At 49.8% G+C, this 25,405-nt stretch overlaps 1 protein-coding gene across 6 annotated transcripts; it reads left to right on the forward strand.

Moving 5' to 3' along the window:
- On the forward strand, positions 1 to 23,785 carry ABCC10 (ATP binding cassette subfamily C member 10). Of its 6 annotated transcripts, none has more exons than XM_065630656.1 (22): positions 1 to 77; positions 7,921 to 8,117; positions 8,989 to 10,357; positions 11,578 to 11,805; positions 12,016 to 12,172; positions 12,883 to 13,022; positions 13,499 to 13,578; positions 13,727 to 13,898; positions 14,886 to 14,984; positions 15,218 to 15,407; positions 15,775 to 15,852; positions 16,247 to 16,438; positions 16,862 to 16,997; positions 17,353 to 17,548; positions 18,336 to 18,679; positions 18,838 to 19,007; positions 19,311 to 19,471; positions 19,891 to 20,144; positions 20,467 to 20,612; positions 21,095 to 21,192; positions 21,370 to 21,482; positions 23,300 to 23,785. In XM_065630656.1, exons 1-22 carry the CDS (start codon positions 21 to 23, stop codon positions 23,433 to 23,435), a joined length of 4,713 nt encoding a protein of 1,570 aa, XP_065486728.1. In that variant the 5' UTR covers positions 1 to 20; the 3' UTR covers positions 23,436 to 23,785. The 6 variants fall into 6 exon arrangements, with proteins under 6 accessions (XP_065486728.1, XP_065486730.1, XP_065486731.1 ...); XM_065630657.1 differs by lacking the exon at positions 1 to 77 and adding an exon at positions 7,053 to 7,072; XM_065630662.1 differs by lacking the exons at positions 1 to 77; positions 7,921 to 8,117 and having other exon boundaries at positions 9,442 to 9,506; positions 9,617 to 10,357.
- The last annotated feature ends 1,620 nt before the right edge of the window (positions 23,786 to 25,405 follow it).

A 25,405-nucleotide genomic window follows, 5' to 3' on the forward strand; every position in this document is an offset into this window, starting at 1 on the left:
CTTGGGGACGCCCGCACAAAATGGCGGCTGCCGGGCCGCGGTCACGTGCGGCAGGGCGGCCCGCAGCCCGGCGGGAGGTGGGTGCTGCCGCCGTGCTCGGCGGTGCGGGGCGCCGCTTCCTCCCCGCCTCCCTCCCTCCCCGCCTCCCTCCCTCCCCGCCTCGCCGCTCTGGGGCCCCGGTGGCACTGAGGGGGACACGCTCGGGTGCGCGGAGGCGACTGCTCCCCCGTCCGATTTGCTTCTCCACCGGGGTTTTCCGCCGCGCCGTCCGCCCTCAACGGGAGCCCTCCCGGTCGGGGCAGCGGGCGGGGGGCCAGGGCGGTGGGGAGGGAGAGAGGCGGCTTCGCCTGGGAGGCCGTGCGGGGAGACACCGAGGCGGTGGGGCCTTGAAGCCATGCCGCAGCTTCGTGTGCCGGCAGCCTCCGAGCTGAAGCCAAAAGCAAAAGTGCTCTGTGGTTTTGTTTGTTTGTGGGGTTTTGGTCGTTGTTTTTCCCGCACCGTTCTGTGGAGCTTATTGGTGTGGGTGTTGTCCTTAAGCGGCAGCGTGTCCAAGTGCAGTCCTTGGCTGCTCGGTGGGGCGATGCTTTGAGCCCAACACCCCAGCTCGGGAAATTTTGGAACGAATTTCATTGCCGTGACTGCCAGGACCCGCGGTGCCGCGGTAAGAGAGCAGTCGCTCCCCGCTTCCTTCCTCTCCCCACCTGAGCACCCGCTGGCGACCGTGCTTAGCGCGGGCAGGTGGGGATGGTAGTTTCGGTTCTCATCGGTGAAGCGTGAAAACTTCGCGTTTACTTCATGCTGGCGGCTGTCTCCAGAGAGGAGCAGGAGGAGTGTTTTCAATTCACTGAAATGGGCTAGCAGTAGAAAGAAATGAATGCAGAGAAATGAAGGCTCTGATAAAATTCCTCATTTCCCAAATTCCTGAGCCTTTATGTCTTGTTTAGGAACTGGGAGAAGTTTCATGTGTTAGATGTATATTTATTTACTGGCTAGATGACATGGGAGGGCTTGTATTTGAAGACCCAGTCAATTTTTGTGGAGTTGGACAAACTGTTGCCTTTTTTTGTGAATGTATTTGCTGGAACATAACATGCTATTTGAAGCATGCTACTTATAGCAGTGGCAACAAAGAGCAGTAGGCTGGTGGGTCGAGGTCCATGTGATATTATAATACGGTATTTCTGCAGGGAGTGGTTGGGTACAATTGTGTACTAAAGCTAACTGCCCCACCTTGACGTTTTCTGAGTGCACTGCTACACAGGCTCAGGAAACATGTTCAGTTATACCAATAGTCAAAATAAGCACGAGCTATATAAAGACTACCTGATTTTCTGTTACCATTGTCCATGCCTCCCCCTTCTCTCCTACGGTTGATGATGTTCATCGGTGACCTTAATTCAGTTACAAGTATCATGGGATAAGAATTTCATCTGTGAAGATGCCCAGCAGACTGTGGATCTGCTTGTGGTGGGAGCAAAATCCAATGGTGGTGGAGGCAATGGATACTCAACCTGTTCCAGCTAGCTACCCTAAGCAGTAGACTCGGTGACACTCAGCGAGGCAGAGTTGAGCTTTACGATAACTCCAAAACTGAGGTGTATCTAGGAGTTTCCTCTCTAGTTTTGTATTGTTTATCACTATAAGGAATATACTATAATGTGGTTTTCATTGAAAGGAAAAAAAAAAAACCAACACATTTTCATGCATTAGTGTCAGGCGTCTGTATCAAGCGCTCAGTTTCACCAACTGAAATAAGTAAAAACAGCCTAGCAAGAGGAAGAGAATGGACTTGTTTTGGTTTGGGACATCTCTTCCATGCTGGTGCTTTCTTTACTTCAGTTAAAAAAAAAATAGTTTTAAACCACAGTTTGGTTTCAAAACAGTCAAGAGTACAAAGCCACAAATCCAAGAAACCCAGCAATTTTTTATTCTGTCAGAGTTTTATATGAAGGTATGCATAGAATGTGTAAAAGCTCTGCAAAATGCCAGGACATGAAAATATTTTCTGAGTTCTTTTTCCCTTGTATCCCAAAGAGGTCTATAGGAGATGTTCTGGTGGCAGATTTCAGTGACATTTGGAAGGCGAAGGAATCCAGATACCAATAACTAATCAGAAAGTTCATTAAAACATATATCTGCACCTGAGTAAGTAAACTGCTCAAGGGAGGAATGGTGAAAAGAAATCACACAGCAAATATGCTGTGGTATTGAGTTCAGAAGAGAAAAATTCCATTTGTTGGACATAAATACTTGACTGATTAGTGCTCATTAGCATTTCATAGCACCCTGTCATCTTACTGAGCATTGCTTTACAATTGCAGTTTATAAACTCATGCTGTGCTAGCTGTAGTGTCATCTTTGAATCACAGGCCTGGTTTTAAAGGGACTGAGCACCCATACTGGGATTCAGTTAAAATATTCCTAAAATCAGTACTGAAAGTTGGGCCCAATGGTGCAGAGCAAATTGAGAGTTTTCATGCCTTTTCAAGAGGAAGCGCTACAGTTTGTCTCGGGGATTGAAAAAGGCAAGGTCCTTACCTGCTTTGCAGAGGCTTTTGTAATACTCCTGTGACTGGTGATCCAGACTCTCACTGGACAAAGGAGGTGCCGGTCAGTCTGCTCTGCTGCAAGTTCAGCTCCCAGACTCCTCCTTGGAATTCCAGAGCTCATCTTTGAACTTGCAATTAGCTGCTGCTTGGAGAGATTTTAGCTAATTGGATGCTGAAGGCAATGTTGGGCTAATAAGGTGTCTCTGAATTCTCATTAGGCCTCAAGTAAGAAGGTCGTAGGAGCAAATGACATTGGGAAAGAAAAGAACAGAACGAGAAAAGTTAGCAGTAGCTCAATATGAACAAGTAAACAAATCAGAATTAATTCAGGTTGGATTGTTAGGTTAAAAAGCAGTACAGTAACAGAAAAGAACATAATACCTTAATTATAAGTTTTTACCTTCTTACATCTGACTTGAGACTAGATCCGAGGATGTTGCAGAATGAATTTTTACACAGCTTTGATTTAGCAACAATTTAGGATTTATTGAAGTAGATCACAAGATTAATATATGATTTCTAATAACTCTTAATCAACAGCTGATTGACAAAGTGATTTAAAACAGTTCAGTGGGATTTGTTATAATCAAACAGCAACTTGATTACAGATTTGAAAATGACAAGGGTCACAGTATACTTACAAAGAGATAGATCATGTAGACATGGACACAGATATGGATAAAAATACATACATACAGATGTATAAAACACGCATGCTCATGCGCATTAATCTGTGGATACTTGAATATGTGTGAATACACGTGCACATTAATCCATGGATAATTAAATATATATGTAGGTGTACCTGTGTAAAAATTTCCCTTTTGAAATAAGCAAATTACTCACTTTAATGCCTCAGCATTCTCAATGGGTGATATTTTGGGTCTCAATAAATCTATCTTTGCCTGAGGCTTTGTGGCATCATTTCATCATGTGGTGACTCTGGGGGTGTCCCACCCAGAAGGAGATGAGAGGTGACAGCCTGCTGCCACCCCAGAGGGCTCAACAAGTCTCACTTGGGATCACTCTTTATAGGGTCACAAGATCATTGACATTTCCACTCTTGCCACACTTAGGATGAGTGCATTTTTGTTGTTTTGCACCATTTATCTATGTCTAGAACTTCCAGATCATATGGTTCTGCGCCATCCCACTTAGGCTATGATCCAGGTAGCAGGTGTGTTAGGTTGCCAGCAGGAACAGATTGTTGTTACCTTTCTCGGGTGGAAGGGCGTCTTTTCCCATACAGTAGGAGCTCCAATAGCACCCAGGGAGTGCCTTTATCTTCTCTTCTCACTACACTTGCACAATGGGGATTGTTTTCCCTGACATGCCCTATTTGCCAGGCTATCCAGGTGCTCCGGTGGCCCAGGGCAGGTTGCAACCACCACAGGGGACATGCGACAGCCACGTAGCACTCCTAATGTTAAATGGCTAAGCTGCTAGTAAAAACAAAGACAATTTCTGTGTTTTTAATGCCAAAATGAGTGTTCTTGTGAGAAGGTGCAATGGAAGGTATTCCTCTGTCTTCTGAACTTTGCATTATTTTTTTTCCTGGAAAACGAGGCATAATATGTATGTTGTGTCATCAGGTCCAGGCAAAGCAGCCTGTTCATGAAAAATTTTGGACTGAGCCAAGTAATCAAGCCTTGCTTGGTCATGATGTCATGGAATTTGAGGATGGTTCAGCTGATAGCAGAGCCCTGGCTGGGAGCACAGAAAATGCATCCAAACAGACAATTGCTTTCAGAGATTTTACATCTATAATTACAAGGTTGATGTTTCTGAATTTAAGGCTTGCCTAGGCTGGCTTCTGTTTTAGCTCAATATTTACTTTTAGCTGGGAAGTGGAGTGGGCATGCAGCCTACACTCATTCAGAGTCCTGGGAGGGGTATTAAGTAATCTGTTACAAAATAAACTTGTAAGAAGAGAGGGAGGCAGTCTCCCTTTGCCAAATAGCTCTTCCTTCCTGTGGGCAGATCAATCTAGAGCATTAAAAAACTCTGGATAATAGACAATGAATAAAATCTGGCCTGCATTGGCCTGTGGGGGTGGATTAAATTAAACCCGATATTTTTTTTTTTCCATTTTGAATGCTCTGATTTTTTGATAAATGTCAGGTGTATGATTATTTATAGTATGCTAGGTACTTTGTGAGCAATATACCCACAAGCCTGTACTCCATGTGTTGCACATCTTAGATCAGTCAAATACATAACAGTAAATGTCACAGGCAGGAATATTCAGAGAGAGGGGAAATAACCAAAAGGAAGCACAAAAAGGCAAAACACCTATTTAGATTCTTGCCTTGCTCCTATTTAAATGTACTTACGCAGAACAGGCACCAGTGATTTCAGATCAGTTAGCGTGGATGGGTATTCTCCTAGGGTTCCCTTTTTTAATACTTTTTATGTTTGTTTTCCCATGAGAGTGGGGATAATGCTACCTGGAGCAAAAAGGGATTCGTGGTATCTGTAAGCTATCCGTCTTTCAGTTGAAGTGGAAAAGGTTGTGATTTTGAACATGAAGAGGTTTGGAGAGATGAGCAAGCAGAATGCAGCACATGGAAAAGGAGAATGTTAGAACACAATGTGACTGGAATGGAAAAGCTCTGAGAGTGATTCGCTCAAGGGAGAGAGGATGGTTTTTGTCCTGATATCTGAGAACTTCTATGGTGTCTTACTAAGTCAGGGGAAGTAGTTGCTTGTTTGTTTTGTGTTTGGTTTTCAATGGAAGTAAATAAGACATCAGAACCATGGAATATGAAAGTTTCATGTGTGTGCAGCCCACGCTCCAGCCTCACATATCCCTTACTTTTTGTCTTAATAGTTTGCTGCTTACACAGCATTTTTCTGAAGGGAAGCTTCCTTGACCGGGGAGGACATAAAACTTTTTATCAAGGCCTCTACAAGCAAGTTTATTCTAGTAACCTTTGGATAACCTTTGGAGAAAGAGCAGACTGGCCAAATACACAGAGTGTACAGTATGAGTAGCTACTTGGTCTGGAAAAGGCAGCCTTGCAGCTCTGACACACAGGAAAAAATTACTTTCAGGGCTGTGAGAAATCAGAATCCTCAGAGATAATATTTAAACAAGGAGATATATATATATTCATATATAGGTTTAGGAAAGCCACTCTATCCTCCTGGGCCTTTCAAGGAAACTGTAATTGTGAGAGTGCTGTGGCCTCCAAGCTATTGCTCTTATCTCTGCTGTTTCCCTCAGCCACATAGCTCTGTTTTCCCAGACAGGAATGTTACTGATATTTTCCTTCCTCAGCACCCCACTGATAACACTTCCAAGCTCAGAGAAAGCTTTATTTTATCTCTAATGAGCTGTGTGTTGAAAGTAAAGTTTGCTATCTGTGATCAATTATTTACAAGGGTATGGTGATTTTGCCTGCCAAGACAACATGCTGAACTATCTGGATCATCTGCTATAAAATCACATAGCAACTAAATTTGCCAGGCAGTGTGGTGGGGATGAGGCTGGATGTCGTCTTGGGTTCGTGTCCTCTCAGCTGGGAAGTTGAGCATTTACTCACTGCCCAGTGCAACGTGCTCTTGGATTAAAGACTGTCACATTTGGAGATGCTGCACATATATGTGTATTCACGCTCCAGACAAACATAGTCGCTGAGCACAATACAGGTAAAACTCAGTGGGTTTGTTTAGCTTGTGTTACTCAGATGTTTGTATTTGGTTAACAATTATGTCGCTTTTATGTGGTTTTAGTGTTGCTGTGCTAGGAGAGCTCTGCCGCTTTGGGAATACTGATCTGTTGTTGGCAAAGTGCTCTTGTAGTAGTATCAACAAGCGATGAATGTTGTACCCATAAAAGCACTTTTATACCCCTGAAAGTACTGCCTGGGCAGCACAGCGGTGCGTATGTATTTGTGTGCCTGGTGTGTGTGGCCATAAAAATGTCCACAGAGCCCCAGCCACTGTGGGCCGAAGACACTAGAAGAAGGGATAAATGAGATCACCTGGAAGGAGCTATAGGAATTTTGGGGAAAAATCATATTCGTTCATAACCGGGGACTGATTTAACTCGAAGACAGAAGTCTGAAGGAGCCGCACGCGTTTAATTCATTTGCTTCGCCTTCTCTCGGCTTCGTGCTTTTTTGAGTGAATCCCTGAACTCCGCTGGGCTCGCTATCTGCTTGCCGCCGCTCCGGCACTTCCACAGGCGGCGGCGCCGGAGCCGCGCGGGACGCGCCGACAGCTGCTCCGAGCGCGGGGCCCGTGCGCGCCGCCCCCCGGCCAGCCTGCGGCCGGGCCTCGGGCGCTCCCGCCCCCGAGCCGCCTCCCTGCACCACATGGCCTGGTCTGACCGGCGTCCCAGTTTCGCTGCCCGCCGGCTGGTACTTGGCCCCGGCCCCCTGGGCACCGCGCTGCCCGCCGGACCTTCCCGGCCCGGTGCCAGGGCTGCAGCGCGTCCTCCCGGCCCGCAGGGGGCGGCCCTGCGCCCGCCTCCTTCTGCGGGGGGGGGGGCGCGGAGGCGGCGGGCGGAGCGAGGCGAGGTACGGCGGGGCGGCAGGTGTCTAGGTTCGGCGTGGGGAGGGTGATGGGGCGGCTGCGTGTGGCCCCGCTGGGCGCGGCCGGGGAGTGTCGCCCGCGGCGGGCTGTGTCCCGACCCCTCCGCCTGCACCTTGTCCCGGCGGGGCGGTCCCCGCGCTGGGCCGCAGCCGGGGCTGCGCGGCACCCAGGGCTGTGCCGGCGCGGGCCGCCATGACGGGGCCCCGGCCCCCCGGCTCCTGTGACTCTCAGCCGGCCCCGGGCTGGAGATGGGAGCAGTGTCTGTAAAGCCGAGGCCTTCCCAGGCAAGGACTGAGCCCTGCCGGTTCCCCGCTGCCGTGTGGCTTGGGGGTGCCGCCGGCTTTGCTGGAGGGACAGTGGCGGCCTCCCCGCCGTCCGAGAGGTGTTAGTCCTGCACGCTGTCTGAAGGAGTACCACTGGGAGAACTGTTTTGAAGATGGAAATACATGTGGTAGATTATTGTCGAAGCAACTCGAAATATTTTTCAGAGTGATCAGTAGAAAGGCAAATGCTTCCTGATGTCAGTTTCAAAGGGTAAACTGGCTGTGGGAAAAAATCACCCTGGAAATAAGCAGAAAGCTTCAAATGCCCAGAGCATTGAGGTCCCAGGATGACTTAAAAAGGACAAACAACATAATTTGTTTTAAGGTGAATCTTGATCATTTTGTAAAGTAGATGATGTGACAGCAGGTGCGCAACAGCAGGGTCTGGACTGCGTGACCCAGGAAGTTGATTCTAGCCACGTATTCACTTCTTATCACGGTCCGTGTCAGACTTGGGCTGTAGTTTTTTTGCTTTGTACCTCATGCTGTTTTTTTCTTTTCTACCGTAGGAGCTGCCATCTCTCACATTCAGTTACCAGCGAAAGATGGAGAACATCCTGGCTGATTTGTGTGGGACCAGCCCAGAAGATCCGCTCCCTGTGTGGGTTCATGGCAGCGTTGGCCATTGCTTTAATCAGCTGATATTAAATGTGATTCCTCATGTGATCCTTGCAGTGGTCAGTGCCTGCTTCCTTGGCACTCCAAGGTATGGCAACTAACTTGTCTAGCTCTTGATTATTATGCAGGACTGGAGGTGGGCTGGAAAGGTTGGAAATTAGATCTTCCTCTAATGTGCTAAATATGTAATTAAAGGACACAATATTATAATGCTACTATATTTGTCAGCATCCATCCTAATTCAGAGTATGGTGTATAGCTCTGGTCCCTCCATTGCAGAAAGGAATCCAGAAAGAACAGAGAATCACATAAATAATGCAAAATATTTCAGTGAATGGGGATTGGGAAAACTGGGAATCTTCTGGGAGAGGATATCAATCCAAAGTGGCATGGAACATGTATACAAGGAATTAAGGGGTTCAGAGAAACCAAAAATCATTTTTGCTTTTACCCTCTTCTGAAATTTGTATTTTGTTGGGCGATAGATTATGGACTTTACCTACACAGCATCACTAAAACCAACAGCGATAAAAATAATATTTCTGGACAAAATATCACAAAACAAGAGAAACCAAGGATCAGAGATGTGACACAGAGAATTTGATCCTGCAGAATTCGTACTAAGGAGGTGTTTTTTGGTTTTTGGTTTTTTTTTTTTTAATCCTCAAGGATTGGAGTCTGATTTGACCACAAATACCACAGTTTGCAACCAAATTTCTGTAGAGAAATGCTATCATTTGGTAGCATCTGAATCTCTGGTTTTGATCAGAAACTGGGCTATATTGACCTGATGTATTTTAGCAATGCCTACAGTCTGAAGAGGTTACAAATCTAGGGAGGTGAATCCAGGTGGTTAAGTAAGCGTGAATAGATAAAGGGGGGAGGAAGAAAGGAGAGTACTGGCTGAGAGGTGATGGAATTTCAGGTGTAAATTTCTTCTCTGCTCTTTCCTCCCCTAGATATGGCTCCGGGGTGCCTTGCAGGCCAGGCTGGGGATGCAGAATCACCGCCTCCTTTGTACTTGCTGGCCTATTCCTTGCTGATACCATCCCAGCCACAATTTCTCAGCAGGAGCTGGGCCCTGTATACCTGGAAGTGCTGGCAAATGGCACTGCTGCCCTGACGTGGTTCGTGCATGGCCTCGCGCTTCTCATCCTCTTCAGGTCCATTCACAGCTCTACCAGGGGCCCTGTGGCCCTGGCTCTCCTTGTTCTCTTATCCCTACCTTCCTTCATTATCACACTGATGTGGTACTGCCAAAGTGGGACAGCTTGGTCCCCTGCCCACCCTGCTGCCTCCTCCAGGTTTGCCATTCTCTGCCTGCAGCTGGCCTGTCTGCTTGTGTACGTGATTGGCTGCTTCTTACCCACCACTGGCAGACAATACTTCCTCTCTATCAATCGCTCCTGGCAAGAAGACCAGGTCGTCTCAGAGCCAGGGATCCCAGTGCCTGATCAGCAGAGAGTTGCAGAAGATGGTGAGAGCTGGCTCTCACACTTCTTTTATGTTTGGATGAACCCTCTTATGAAACGTGGCTATCAATGGAAGCTGAGGCAGCCACAGGATGTCTATGTCCTTCCTCGTCAGCTCCAGGCTGCCAGGGTCTGTGATCGGTTCTACGCTTGCTGGCACAAGAAGGCAGCTCAGCACCAAGCAGAGGAGGAGACAGTGTCCCTTACTAGCCCAATCATTGCTGGAGGCAATGTGGATAGCGATGCCCCAGACAGCTCACACCGTGCGCAGGAAGCCGTGCGACTCTCCTCAGTCCTTCATGCAGCCTTTGGGCTTCGGTTCTACTCCCTTGGACTTCTCAGGCTGGCCAGCAACCTGCTGGGTTTCTCAGGTCCTTTTCTTCTGAACCTTCTGGTAAAATTCATGGAGTCACAGCAGGAGCCCCTGAGCCATGGGATGCTCTATGCCCTTGGGCTCTTCGCTGGCTCCTTTCTGGGTGCTTTTTTGCAGAACCAGTTCAGCTACGAGGTGAACAAGGTGATGCTGATGGTGCGGGCAGCCGTCATCTCTGCGATCTACCGCAAGGCTCTGCGTGTCAGCAGCTCCAGCCTTACCCGCTTCACTGTGGGGGAAATTCTCAACTTCATGAGCAGGGACACCAGTAGCTTGGTCAACTTCTGCCTCAGCTTCCATGAGATGTGGAGCCTGCCTTTCCAGTTTGCCATTGCCTTCTACCTGCTTTATCAGCAAGTGGGGTTCGCCTCCTTGGGAGTCTTGGTCCTAACACTGCCACTTGTGCCCATCAACAAGGTCATAGCTAACTGCATTGTGATGAACAGCAAGGAGATGCTGAAACACAAGGACACACGGGTCAAGGTGAGGGGTAGCTGGTGGCTCTCTGAGTTTGTCACTATATTTTCTCCTGATTTGTCCCTACAATGTTGGCTTTTTGGCTGCTTCTCATGATCCAAAGCAGATTCATTGAATTGCAGCTGTTGGGAAGAATGCTAGAGGGGGCACACAGACACACACACACGGTCCAAAAGTGTCTCAGGGTGATGCGGTTTCACCACCCACAAGATAATGAACTTCTAGTGCTTGTCTTGTCCCTTGGACTAATTTAGGTTCCCTTGCACATTTCTGTGTGTAGTAGTTAAGGTAGGACTCCTGACGACTCCATCTAGAGATGCTTCCATCCTATTGCTCCAGTAGTACTATCAGTGATGGGATGGCTTGCAGTCTGGACAAAGGCAATGATCACGGACATAGTGGGTTTATATCACTCCAGGCTTGTCACCCTTAGTTATCTTTTCCACTGCTTTTTGCATATTTGCAGTGCCATCTCTCTCCTTGCCACGTGTCAAACATTTGATTCCTACCTTTTAGCCTTGGTGAGGGGGCACCACTTTACCTCACCAACTCCATGTCAGAACTGTTAAGAGCTTTAAAAACATTTCGCAACAGAAGGTGTGTCTTGTGTATGGGGTATCTAGTTGTATGGGGTATGCTGGACTTTCTCCAACTATTGTAAGGCTGATTTGCTGAGTGAACTGCCTCTTGTTAGTTTTCTTTCTTGTTGGGTACGGACGCATCTCTGCTTGCTCTGCACATGCTGGTCTGAGAGCAGGAAGGAGAGAGCAGAATGATGCAGGGATACTGGAGCTGCTGGCTGTGAGCCAACCAGGCTCTGGACACAGGCTAGTTGTGTCATGGCAGCACCAGGCCTGAGAGTCGGGTGTTATTATCTCAAGGCGCTGTCAGACCAAATCAAGTAAATGGCATCCAGGCTGGAGTTAGTAATTCCACACATGCCTTCATCTGTGTTGCACATCCTTCAGTTGGGAAGTAGTATAATATTTTGCCTTTTCCTGAGCCATACACGACATGGGTGGCTGAGGAAGCTGATGGGATGAGCGAGAGCAAAGTTCCCAGTAGCCACCACTTGATTTTATGTCTTTGTTAGCAGTAAATGGTTCCTGATAGCTCTAGCCTGGCCCTTAGCAGGAGGTAGCTGCAAACCTGGCCCCAGCCCAGATGCCCAGTTAGATGCATTAGGCAGGCAGTTTGCTTTATGTGCTTTTCCTGTTTGCCTGCAGCTAATGGCAGAGTTCCTACGTGGCATTCGTGCGATCAAGTTTTACGCCTGGGAGAAGCACTTCAGCACCAGAATAAATGCCTGCCGGGCGAAAGAGCTGCGAAAGTTACGAGCCATCAAGTATTTGGATGCTGTGTGTGTTTATCTGTGGGCAGCACTGCCTGTTGTTGTCTCCATTGCCATCTTCATCACCTATGTCCTGTTGGGTCACCAGCTCACTGCCGCAAAGGTAAGTAGGTAGTAGGGAGAGCTTCAACCTTGTCTTGTGCCGAGGACAAGCTGCATTGGGGCTGCAGTCCTGAGGCATTTTCTCTGGGAAATGAACCCAGTCTGTGTTTCCCCGCAGCTCTTCGGGCTCTCACTGGTGAAGCTGTTTGTAGGATACAAGGTGTGTGGGAGTTACTGCCTCCAGTTCATGGCTATTTCCTTAACCATGCAGGTGTTCACAGCATTGGCCCTTGTTGGGATGCTCATTCTTCCCCTCAACATCTTCCCATGGGTGTTGAATGGGGTCTTGGAAGCCAAAGTTTCCTTGGATCGAATTCAGCGTTTCCTTGAACTCATGGACCAGGACCTGGAATCTTATTATGCCCTAGGTAATGGAGAAGGATGCTGCTGGGCTTCAGACCCTGGGCAGGGGTCACTGAGAGCAGAGAGCTGAGGCGTGAGGCCCAGGGGCAGTACTGGGGGGCAGCTGGCTGTCACCCCGTGCTTCAGGACATTTGATTGTCAGAGGCAGAGTGAAGGCACTTCATTTCTTTGGAAAACAGGAGACAAGACTATAACATTCCTCTTTACCAACCATAGGCCATTGCTTGTCATCACAGAGCCTTGCCATTAGTGTCCCTTTAGAAGAAACTGCTCCCTCTTCTATCCAAATTCCTCTGACACTGAAGCCATCAACAGCCTTGGTTTTGCCTGGCAGAAAGGCTTGAGTGAGTGCCCCTCTCCTGAGCCATCAGGGCTCCCTTCCCCTCCTCACCTTTTGCTAGCTCCCTGCCATTCTTTCACCTTCAGCAATAATAAAACCAGGTTACCCTGATAATGTCTCCCTGACAGCCAGCAGGTCACCATGTGTGTCTGGTGGGAGCTGCAGACAGGAGGGTTGGAGGAGAGGAGATAAAAGTTTAAGGGCAAGTCAGAAGGCAAGCATCTTATTTTGTACTTGGGTCCAGAGCATCATAGTGGTGTCCTGTCCATGTCTCATCCATTTTGGAACAAAGCTGATAGTACTTGTGATGCCAGATGCCTTTGATTTGATGTCCTTCTCATAGCAGTGCAATGCTGTGTGGCTTTTCCCTTGCAGATAGCCCTTCAGGTGCTGCTGCTGCCGTGGAGATGCGATGTGCAGCCTTCTCATGGGCCCCAGTTGAGGAGGAAAGCACCAGGCAGCCCTTACCCACAGGCACTCTGCAACTGCGCATTGAGAACCTGTCAGTGAGAAAGGTGAGCAAGGATGCAGGAGTAATGGAGAAAAATGGCACTAGAGAAACCAAATAATGGACCAAGGGTGGCATGTTTTCGTGTTTTCCTTGTCTCATGAGCTCTGCATCAAAATCTTATCTTGGTCAAGGGGCAGAGGGCACCCATCACATCTCTCACAGAGGAAGGATACTGGAGGAGATCAAGGCTTACAGACAAGAGATGAACCAGTGCCCGCTGCTTTTCACCACTGTTGCAGCAGAGGGCTGAGCAGGGAACACAGCTGGGCTCCAGAGTTAACACTCCTTGCAGACTTGTGTCCTGCCACATCAGGAGTCTGGTTTATGCAACTACTGTACCCAGCTCTGCTGCTGAATCTGTGAGATAGTCCTAGTTTAAGACAGCAGTCAGCTTTCTTACAGGCTTGAGTGGCTCCAGAAATCTGAACAAGCCACACAGTATTAGCACATCAGGTTGCTCCTTTTCATTTCCCTTTGCAGGGGATGCTCCTGGGGGTTGTTGGGAAGGTCGGCTCTGGCAAAAGTTCCCTGATTTCAGCCGTCACTGGAGAGCTCTTTAAGTAAGTAGCCCAAAGACTTCTCCCTGCCTGGTCCTTCCATGCCACAGCAGGCAGAGACTATCCAGTGTTACCACTATTTGTAGGCCATTTTGGTCTGCCAACAGTTCTCCTTTGTTGCCCTTTCCACCCACTTCTGGTGTGCTTGCAGACAAGATGGACAAGTGTATGTTTGTGATCTGGAGCAAGGATTTGGTCTGGCCACTCAGGAGCCTTGGATACAGTTTACCACTGTCCGTGAGAACATCCTTTTTGGGCGGGAATATGATGCCAGGCTGTACAAGGAGGTGGTGGAGGCCTGTGCCCTCACTGAGGACCTGAATGTGAGTGCCTAAAGTGTAAACCTGCCTGGGCCTTCTTGGCCAGCTTTTGTATCCAACCTGGGAGCAGTTCTCATTCTTTCAGGCTACAGATTGCTTGTCCAATGACCCAATCACGCAGCATTACTCTGATTACCAATCCCAGACCATACCTGGCCCCATGGTTCTTCAAGATGTGAAGTCACTCTGGTAGCACTTTGGATGGCTTCTTCTGCTGCTGAGCCAAAAGTTCTTGATCCTGGGGAAAGGAGATGTTCTCCCAGAGCTGATGACTGCTGAGTTTTTCAAGCAGAACCCATCAGCAACTGATGCTTTTTTGGATCAGAAGGAACATTCCTGGGATCCAGAAGGGCTGAATCTATGGTTGTCCTGTCAGTAATACACATATCCTGGCTTTGAGGCTTACGGCTGTATTAACCAGTAACCTGACTGTTACATATGGTAGGAAGCCAGCTGCCTCCTACCAATTTATAACCTGATGCCTGATTCTTTGAAGTGCCAAGCACTAGGAGCTCTTTGTTTGTTTTGGCAGGAGCTATGAATACTCTGTAAAGGCAAGATATTTATTTGAGTAGTAGTAGACTATGCCTATGCTATCAAATCAAGAGGAAACTCTTTCCAGTGACTGGAACTCTGTAGTTTTTACTGCTGAACTGCTTGGATGGGCCCTGGCATGACTTTGGTGCAGGCACAGCTCTTGCTCTTCCAGAAAATTCCCCAGTGTAATTTCAGGGTTAGACCAGAAGTTGCTCTCAGTGGGTAGTTTAGATATGGCCACCCTGTTCTGGAGTGCAGGAGAGTTTAGTTGCATAAATGCCAAGCTTGCCACTTGCCTGCAGAAGTCAGTGTATAGACTTGCATTGTTTAATTTATGGTAAAGTGTCACCCTAAGGAATTACTACCAGAGGTAGGAGAGGGACCCCAGTGCTCTGGTTTTGGATCCCCAGTAGTTTCGTATCCCTTCTAAATGGATTTTCTAAAATGTTTCAGATTTTACCAGCAGGTGACCAGACAGAGGTGGGTGAAAACGGTATCACACTCAGTGCGGGACAGAAGGCTCGAATAGCCCTTGCCAGAGCCGTTTACCAGGTAAAGAGCAAAGCTATCATGCTGTGGCAGATTGTGCCCACTTCCAAGTCAGATGTAAAGGAGCTGGAAGCCCCCAGATGTACAGTGTGCTCTGGCAGCATGTCTTAAACCATGTCATGCTGGCCTAAAGGTGCTGGCAGTGCGCTATACAGAGGAACTTGCACTTTTCTCTGCAGCACTGCCTGCTGTGGCAGAGCCAGCACCTGTATCCTTGTGTTTTGTCTCCCTCTCAGGAGAAAGAGCTTTACCTCCTTGATGATCCCCTGGCTGCTGTCGATGCAGATGTAGCCAAGCAACTTATGCAGAAATGCATTCTCGGAGTTCTCAAACACAAGACCAGGATCCTTTGCACGCACAGGACGGAGTTTTTGGAGAAGGCTGATGCCTTGTTGTTGATAGACAATGGCAGGATAGTTAAGACAGGTACACTAGCTGTCTTCTCAGGCGTTCATTTGTGCCTGTGTGCCAGTTTTGGAATGGCTTGAGCAAAGATGGACATAAGGGAGTAGGATTAACTAGCAGGGAACCTGATGATAAAGAGCTTGAGGACAGTGGATGTGGGCAAAGGTGGGTTGGAAGGGAATGTGCAGGTGCACAGATGAAACAGGACAGATCTAGAGGCTGGGAGCTGGTAAGGCAGAAAGCCATAGCTGGTTGTTTGGTGCAGGTGCTGTAAGAGAAAATAGGGGATGTTATGAGAACAAAACTGGGCCATTTCATAGCAAGAGGTAGTGAGTAGCGGCATCTGTTCCTCACATGCTCTGAAGCATTTGCATGTCTCTCTTCACAGGCACACCAGCTGATATCCTGCCACTCGTGGAAGCCTTCCCCAAGTTCAAGGATATGGACAAGAGGCAGAAGGATAAAGGTGCATACCTCACAAGCTTGAGGGTGGCTGGGGCAGCACAGCTCAGCTGAGCACCCAGACAGAACCTGTACCTGATGGCTGCAGGCCTCCGAGCAGAGCTCCCACCACCTTGCTCTGCTGTGGCAGTGCTGATCTGTGGGTAGTGTGTGCACAGAGGGAGAGGAGACTCATGTATTGTTGGATATTGGTCTGGAGCAGCATTTGAATCTGTTGTTCCACTTCTGGTCCAGCTTTGGATGAAGGTATGCCAGGATTGGTGCACCTGTCTTGAAAGTGGAGAGAGGAAGGAAGAAAAGTCTCCCTCATAGCCTAGGTGTGCTTGATTCACAACAAGGAGCAGCTGCAGGAGGAACTTACATTTCACTGACCTTTGCTTTTGCCTTCATTCCCACAGCCCCTGATGAACAGGGCCAAGAAGAGGCTGTAGAGACAGAGGCAGAAGAATCAACCCAAACCAATCATCTCATCCACAAGGAGGAAGAGAAAAAAGAAGGGGCAGTGGCTTTTCAGGTGTACAAGGCATATTGGCTGGCAGTGGGGAGCTGGTTGGCGTTATCCATCCTCTTCTCACTGCTCCTGATGCAAGGTAAGGCAGTGGCCCAGCAGCACGTCTCTTTGTAGGCATTCTTCTCTCGTTCCCTGATTGTATGGAGTGCAGGGGAAGAGGCCAGGGGTTAATAGCTCTTCCTGCAGCAGGAAGACCCCTTTTCTCATCCCCAAACTAAAGTAGTGCTGTTGGGAGGGAGCACATGTGGGAACAAGATCTGGTGTCTCACTGCTGCAGTCACATGTCTGCTCCTCTAGCAGTGCCCTGTCGCTGCTGCAACTCAAGGCTGTTCTGTTGCTCCTGCTCTATTACTAACAGTGGAGAATGAAGGCAGGGGAAGATAAGACTGGACCATGACACAATAACAAAACTTGTCCAGCAGCTTCCCCTCCAGGTTTTCTGCTTCGTATTTGCTGATTCAAAGCTTGAATCCCTCTTTATGGAATCTGTCTTTTTCTGTAGCATCCAGAAATGTCTCAGATTGGTGGCTGTCACATTGGATCTCTAGCGTATCCCAAACAGCAAATACCTCTGTGATGGTCTGCTCAGCTTCCCCGCCTTCCCCAGAGCTGCTTCTCTTCTCCATTGTTGGGCTTGTGTAAGTGAATGCTGGTCCGAAGACACCAAAGGAAGGTAGAGACACACTTCCATTTTGCCCTTAGTGCATTTCCTGTGAAGATCTTTGTTGAGAGCAAGGTAAACTGACCACCCTGCTGCAGGAGATCTGACCTGATGAGGTGCCCAAAGGGCTTCTGCCTGGGGCTGATGGAAAACTCCTAGCTGCATAGTGATCAGTGTTTGTCCCAGTATGCCAGAGGGGTGGTCTCTCATGGGAGTATCAGGCTGAAGTGTCCTGATTTCCACTTGAGTAGGCTCCTGAGTTCTCATGACCTGTGAGTTTACTGTCATGGGGACCTTGGCAGATTCATGACCTTTCTCCTTCTGTGTTCCAGCTCCCCCATTCAAGCTCCAGACACCACCCCAGTCCCTTCCAATGGCTCACTAGATGTGAATTTCTACCTAACAGTTTATGGGAGCATTGCAGTTGCCAACTCCCTCTTCACCATTCTTCGAGCCTTTCTCTTTGCTTATGGCACTATCCGTGCTGCCACTGTCATTCACAGTCGACTGCTGCAGAGGGCTCTAAAGGTAACGGTCAGAAAGTCCAGGGCAGGCTGCGGCTCCTGCAAGTCACTCTGCCCTGACATTCTTCTCACAGTTGGGAGTAAGGGTTCGGGAGGTGGATTAGGGTTTCCGTTTGTATTAGCTGATGAGCTCCCTGTAGAACTACATCCAGAAAGGGCTGCACCACAGCCAGCACAAGGGGACAGTGAGCAGGGGTTGAAAATGTGTCCTGTAAGGCTTGTTCCATTCCATTGAGGGGTCTTTTACAGCTGCTGCCTGCATCTGTTCACCCGTTAGACTTAGATATATAGCCAAGATGCGGGCCTGTTGAATCAAAGTAGCTTTTGTAGGATCATGAGCTCAGATTCAGATGAGATGGGAAGGAGTCATTCAGCAAGATTTAGGGCTGATGCTGGCATGTGTCAGTTAACTTTCTTTAGGATTTGGGCTTCCTTGGGTCCTAGAGTTAGGATTAGAGGATTGGAAGATAGGACTGGAGGCTAGGATTAGGGGATTGTACTGGTGGGCCAGTATGGAATCTGAGTGACTGCTGTCTTGATAGCTGCCTGCCATTCGCCACAGAAGGGCTTATTCCTTTTACCATGAGAACAGCACAAATTGTTTGGCTGCAAGTGGATGCTGGCTTTGGAGTCTGAGATTTCTTCTCCAGCTGAGGAAAGGAAGTGGGTTCTGGTGGCCACCCCTTTGTGGCCTTATCTGTTCACATTGGTGTTACTCTTGTGGGCACTGTTCTGTGGCTGGATCTCACCACAACTGACTCGCTCTTACTTTCTGGTTCCCTTGTTGCCAGGCCACAGTCACCTTCTTTGACACCACGCCAACAGGCCGGATCCTGAACCGCTTCTCCTCAGACCTGTACTGCGTGGATGACAGCCTGCCATTTTTCCTCAACATCCTCCTGGCCGACATGTATGGGCTCCTGGGCAGGCTAGTGATAATCACTTATGGCCTCCCTTGGATTGGTCTGGTCTTACTCCCTCTGGCTGCCCTCTACTTCTCCATCCAGCGCTATTACGGGCACACGTCCCGGGACCTCAAGCGCCTTCACAATGTCACCCTGTCTCCCATTTACACTCACTTCTCAGAGACTCTCTCGGGACTGAGCAGCATCAGAGCCATGCGAGCAACACAGAGGTGAGTGGAAAGAAAGAGCACCCACAGAGCCAGAGCTTTGGCTTTATAGACCAGGGTCTTCCTGATATGAGGCTGCTATAGGGTGGCAGGAATGCCTCTGGTGTGGGGCAGCAGGAATGGAGGTTGAGTGGTGCAAACCTCTGTTGTACACCTGCCAGGTTTGAGTTGGAGAATCAGCTGCGTCTGGAGCAGAACCAGCGCTGCCTCTTTGCCAGCAACACAGCGGCGCAGTGGCTGGACATCCGCCTGCAGATGATCGGGGTCATTGTGGTTACCGCTGTTGCAGGAATTGCCATCATCCAGCACCAGAAGCAACTGGGAAATCCAGGTGGGCTGCCAGGGATTGTTCTATGCCTGCTCTTAGGCTGTGGCCCAGGGGTTCCTCCTCTACTAGTCCTGGGCTGCACATCTCACTACACCAGAGTGGGATCCAGGGCTCCTGCTCCTCTCCCTCTGCAAGTCACCCACAGTGTAGTGCTTCAGCTCCTGTCCCTCCTCCTGCATGTCCCCATCCTAGAGTGGGATCCCAGATTCCAAAGTGATGACTTCTCCCTTGTTAGTTTTTCGTGCCACCAAGATCCCATCTCCTTCTCTGCCAGTAACGTTCTTGCTTATGCTTTTGTCCTCACAGGAGTAGTGGGCCTCGCACTCTCGTATGCTCTGTCTTTCACAAGCCTGCTCTCAAGCCTCGTTACCATCTTCACTGTGACAGAGACCATGATGGTGAGTGTGGAGCGGACAGAGGAATACACCACAGACATCCCCATGGAGCCCCAGAATAAACTGGTCCAGGTAAAAGCTCAAATATGTTCTCCAGAACTGGCCCATCTTCTGGCTCTGTGTCCTGCACTTGCTTCCTGGGGAGATCACAGGGTTCCAGTGGATGGATGGAGTGCCCTCACCCACAGAAACCACCTTGATCGCTCATCTTTTACCATTACCTCCCCTGGAGGGAATGAAACTCTGGCAGGAGTTGGTGAAGTCTGGAATGATGGGAAGGGGTAGGATTGCAGAACAGGTCCTATGTCCAAGCTGTGAGAGAAAAATAAGCCTATGAGTGGGCTGCAAATGGAGCTGGGCTATGCATTGGGTCTGCTCAGAAGCCAAGCAACCATCAGAAGGGATGGATGGGACTTGGCCTGTGGGGAGGTGAGGCTGAAGATGACAGTGGGTCACGGCCATACCCTGTCTCACCCTGGTATCCCTCTTAGGTTGCTGTGGACTGGCCAAGCCAGGGACTTGTGGAGTTCCAGCAGGTGGTCCTGGCCTACCGAGCAGGCCTGCCCAACGCACTTGATGGTGTGAGCTTCACTGTTTACCCCGGAGAGAAGGTGGGGATTGTGGGTCGCACAGGATCTGGAAAATCTACCCTTTTCTTGGCCCTTTTCCGCATGGTGGAGCTGAAATCAGGCCGGATTCTCCTGGACGGTGTTGACAGCCAGCTGGTGGGCTTGGAGGAGCTGAGGTATGGAGGGCCGAACAAAGTGGAGGGTTGCTGGGGGTCCTGGAGGCTGAGAACTGTCAGTGGTTGGATGCCAAAGGGAAGAGTGAGGAGTTAAGGACTTACTGTCATGGCACCCTCTTGTTTTATTGTGGCAGCTTCTTACGAGGTCGTCTGTTGTTTCTGAACAGCTGTGATAAGGAAAACAGATTGGATATGTGACCCATGTCTCTGTGCTTCTAAGATAAGCAACAAGCCAAGACACCCCACCCCAGGGAAAAAAAAAAAAGGGCTTTGCTTTTCTGCAGCACACACTCTGTGAGCCCTCAGCTCTCGTTTCTTGCAGATCTAGGCTGGCCATCATCCCACAGGATCCATTTTTATTCAGTGGCTCAATCCGAGAGAACCTGGACCCCCAGGGAAAACGGACAGATGCTGAGCTCCATGAGGTGTTAGAGCAGTGCCACCTGCGGGATGCCATTACTCAGATGGGTGAGTCTGAACCCAGTGAGGAGAAAGTGGTGATCCCTGGTATTGGGAGAGGGGAGAGATCTCAGCTCAGTCAGGGAGCTGAGGAAGAGGGGCCAGGTGGATGCAATAGGGAGTTGGTTAGGTGAGGCCACACTAGGACCAGGATGGGAACAGGTCAGTGTGACCCTGGTAGCATTCCCTGAGATTTAGTGGCATGAGACTGGCAGGTGACAGATTGGGTGGTGGGATCTTGCTGATGAGACCAGGCCCTGGTGGATGTTAGAGCAGAGCCTGGGAGAGAAGCCAACCTCTAGTCATAGGGGGGTGTGGCATCTCTGTGCCACTCATTGCTTGTCTCTGAGCAGAAAGGTTCCTGCTCCCAAGGCCTGGGCCTGAGCAGGATTAGGATTTTGAGCGCTACTAGGAAAACCCCAGACTGGGGAGGACATCTGGGGACTCTGTGCAGAGCCAGGTGGGGTGACTGCCGAGCTTGACCTCTGCAGGTGGACTGGACAGCGAGCTGGGAGAGGGGGGAAAGAGCCTGTCAGTGGGACAGAGGCAGCTGGTGTGTCTGGCAAGAGCCCTTCTGACGCAGGCCAAGGTGAGTGCCCTGCCTCCATCAGACCGAGGTGGAGGTGAACTGCTGATGGTCATGCTCCAGAGTTGGGGTGTAGTGGGAACAGATAAACCTGTGCTACCATTTCCAGCTGTCCCTAGGCAGGAATTGGGGTCTCCCCTGTGGTGCATGGGAGCTCCCTTCACTCTCTGTCACTGGCAGGTGCTGTGCATCGATGAGGCCACAGCCAGCGTGGATCAGAAGACAGACCAGCTGCTGCAGCAGACCATCCGCCAGCGCTTCGCTGACAAAACTGTTTTGACAGTTGCTCACAGGTACAGAGGAAGCAACACTCTCTGCCCAAATTCATCCCATCACTCACAAGGAGTGGTGGCTGCATCTGCCATGCCTGGGCCTTAAGCTGAGCAGGGAGGTCTCTGAGGTTTTTCAAGTGCAAAAGGCTGGATCTTGCCTATTTGTCTTTCCTGCTTTATTAGCCCCTGGGTGCTGGGAACAGCTGGATGTGAAAACGTTGTACCCAAAAATTGGAGGACAGCAAAGGGCAAGGTGCCACATTGTATGGCAGATGGCTCTTCCTGGGCACTGTCTACTGGGACCAGGGCAGTGAATCGGACTTTGTGGTTCTGCCCAATTAGGGCAAGGAACAATGGAGAACTATCCTATGGGAAGGAGCAGTGTGGAGACTGTGGAGGGGTGGGTATCTCTGCCTCAGTAGAGGGCACTGCAGGACAGCCAGCGGCAAGGGGCTGCAGCCAGCTCTTGGCCAGGGGAGGAAGAATGCACAACAGTTCTGTTTTCCAAAACTCTGAGTTTTGGTCCCAGCCTGCAGTGCTGGCAGGCTGGACACTGCCCAGGCAGGACACGGCAGCAGCGTTCACCCCGCAGATGAGCAGTGTACTGTGAGAGTGGAGGCAGTACATGGGTACAGGCAGAGAGAGGAGAGAAAAACATGAATACTGTGGATACCGAGAAGGGATGGGTTAGTATTAGGGAAGTGGAAGATAATTTGGAGGAGTGTTATACAGTTGTATAGAGGGTGTTTTCAAAGCACGAAGGTTACCACAAAAATAAAAATCAAATGAGCAGGCGGCAGGAGCCACTGTCCTGCACCAAAGTGGGAGTGATGGATGACAGGCAGAGTGGGCTGAGCCTGGCAAGTGAATCCAGTAGTCTTTTAAATACATCAGATAGGAGCGAGGCAGGAGGGGTGAAGGGAATGTGGTTCCTGCACTAGGGATGTTATGCATAAATAGAGTAGAAAGGTAAGGGCACTGTGGGCTGAGGTGTGGGTTTGCGTTGGGTGGGGTAGGCCACCTCTGGAGGAGTAATTAGACAGGAGAACCAGCAGAGGAAGGAGTGGCAGAAGGCAAGGCAGCAAGACTGGGTTGGAGATGGTCCCAGCCCCTCTTCCACTGGGATGGAGGGAGAGGTGATGATGGGGTTGTTTGGTACCCATAGTTCTTCCATGTTATTCAGCTTCATCAGAACCATTAATTGGATGGGTGAAATCTAGGATGGCAAGTGATTCAGTGCTTGTCCCTTACCCCTCCAGGTCACTTCCAGTGCTGCAGTCTGGTGCTCTTTTGGGGATGAATGCTAGCAGTCTGGGCAGAACTGGGCATATAAGTGTGCTGCGGCTGCTGTGGTTGGCATTCTGGAAACTACAAATCCACTAGTGGTGGCCGCATAAACAAAGATGCCAGACTGCTGGGGAATGGCAGCTGATGATAAGTCCATTTCTGCTGCCCTCAGAAGGTGGCAAGTGGGGAAATGTAGGGGCAAACAGAAGCAACTCAGCAACTCTTCTGTGGGAATGGAGACATCTTGTGCAACCCCAGAATCTGGTGTGCCCTGAGCCCTCCCTCCACAGAGCTTCCCTCTGTGCTGGTGCCTTGCCATGCCCAGCAACTGGAAGGCATCACCGTGCTCTCCTAAGAGGTGTGGTGTGTTTCAGCAGTGCGCAGAGACTCTGTGGGGAGCTGGACTGCAGTGTGTCACAAGTGCACAGGGAGAAGTTCTGCAGATCCTGCTGCTGGGCATGTCTTGGGCCACCCCTTGACAGCAGGGGAAGCAGTATCCAGGGTTTCTCCTCAGATGCACTAACGTGTGTCCTGCTGTTTGTTGTCCACAGGCTGAACACCATCTTGGACTCAAACCGTGTGCTGGTGATGCAAGCTGGGAGAGTGGCAGAGCTGGATTCACCCACCCGCCTAAGCCAGAAAGATGGCTCCTTGTTCCAGGACCTCCTGCACAGTGGGCAGCAGTGACCTCCCTCCTGGGTTGAGCCCAGGCAGCTTTCCTAGCTTTGTCGCTGGCCTTCCTCTTGCCTCAGCTGCCAGCACTGTCCCTAAAGGGCCAGGAGCTGCTGAGACAAGGGCTGGGGTTATGCCTGCCTGCAGGCATCAATTATGTGTCCTCAGGGACAGGAGGATGGCACTGTGGCCCTTCCTTCAGTAGGGAAGATGGGACCTAGTGTTTATGGCTATGCAAGCCTGGCTGGTGGGATACTGCTCCCCTCCAAGGCTCCCCTTTGAGATTACAGAGGGCTTTTCTGCTCACTGAAGAATCAGTGACTCCTAGTCTGAGACTTAGTCTCACATGTGCAATTGAAAATAAAGTGGAAACATCCTTGTGAAGTTCTGTTATTCAGGTTTCTGTCCCCTTTTCCCCCCAGACACAGACTTCATTGTGAGATACAGGTGTGGTGCCCTCCCTGCACAAAGATAACCCTTAGATGCTCCATCCTGCTTTCAGAGGGCACTGACCTTTCCAAGCCCAGAAGGTCGCACCCAGGGACCTTGCTGCTTTTCTTCCAGTGTACGGTGGAGAAGGCCTTCCCCTGAAGGGCCAGAATGTGGTTACATTAAAGGCCTCTAAGACTAGTTAAGACTACTTTTACCAGGGAAATTCCCTGTGCCTCCTGCCCTGCTCCCAGCTGCACAAACCCACAGCTGCTTTCAGTTTTAAGATCAGATTGCTCTTCCCATGGGCACCCTTGGACACAGTCTTGGGCTTTCCCCTTCTCCCCAGCACTGAAGCAACACCTAGCAGGTGCACACCTTTGCTATACTGTCCTGAGGCTGCGGGAGCCATCTCCACCCCTGCAGCCAGAGCATGGGGTAGCACAAGTCCTGAGCCACAGTCTGGCTTTGTATTCTTGAGGGAAGTAATGGAGATACTCATCCAGAACAAGTAGCTGAGCAACCTGATCTAATTGGAACTGCTGAGAGCAGGAGGTTGGTGTCCAGGGGTCCCTTCCAAACTAAGTTATTTTATGATTCTCTGATACACTGTTTCTGGGCTTGTATTTGTTTTATTTGATAAAGGTACATCATCCATGTATTAAAAAAAATAATCTTTCTGATGAAGCCCCAGTCCCCTCTCCCAGTTCTCCCTCCTGGCTGAGTGCTCACTCCTCTCTCTGTCAGCTCCCTTCACACCATCTTGAACCCAGCTCTGCAACTCTACAGGCCAGTAGTAGGGGTTGGGTTGCAGGGTTTTTACCCCACTGCTTAGCCCTCTGTGCCCAGAAGGAGGCATGGAAAACCCTGGCCCTGGCAGAGATTCACTGATTGCTGCACACTGGGCCAGCACAGGCAGGAGCAGACCTAGTACAAAGGTGAGGTGACTTGGCCATCTACTGCCCCTTAGCTGTGTTTTAGAAATGGTGGAGCAGGCAGTACCAGGTCTGTTTCCTATGGTCATGCCAGGCTCGGTAGCCTGTCCTCACATCTGCTGCGGGGAGCTCAGCCTTTGTTGTATCAAGAAACACTAGAATGGTTGATTTGAGGTTAGTCCCAGCTGCCTGCCTTGAAGTGACTGGGAGAGGAAAGGGAAATCTGGATCTTGTATTGCTCCTGAACCAGCTGCAGCACATCTCCAGTCTTGTCCATCTCCAGTTTCCCATATGAGAAGGACCAGCTCAGGCCCTGAGGACCCCAGAGGGGAGCAGGCCATGCTCCTCCCCATCAGCAAATGATGAAGCAGAAGTGAACACCGGAGATGGGAAGGAGCTTTGTCATTTGTAGCCAGGCCAGAAAGGATGGCTCGGTAAGCCGGGGGAGAAGACCCCTGGGTCATCAGGAGGAAAGTACAGAATGTGTTTGTAACCCCAAGTTTGACAGCAAGAGGAGGGGGCATCACCCAGGGCAGAAGAAGGGCATGAGGAGACCCCAAATGATCTCCAGAGTCTCTTCAAACTGGCTCACAGAACCACAAGGCCAGGGAGTGAAGGCAT

This window comes from Caloenas nicobarica, chromosome 3 (assembly GCF_036013445.1).
Source record: "Caloenas nicobarica isolate bCalNic1 chromosome 3, bCalNic1.hap1, whole genome shotgun sequence".
NCBI classification, from domain to species: domain Eukaryota; kingdom Metazoa; phylum Chordata; class Aves; order Columbiformes; family Columbidae; genus Caloenas; species Caloenas nicobarica.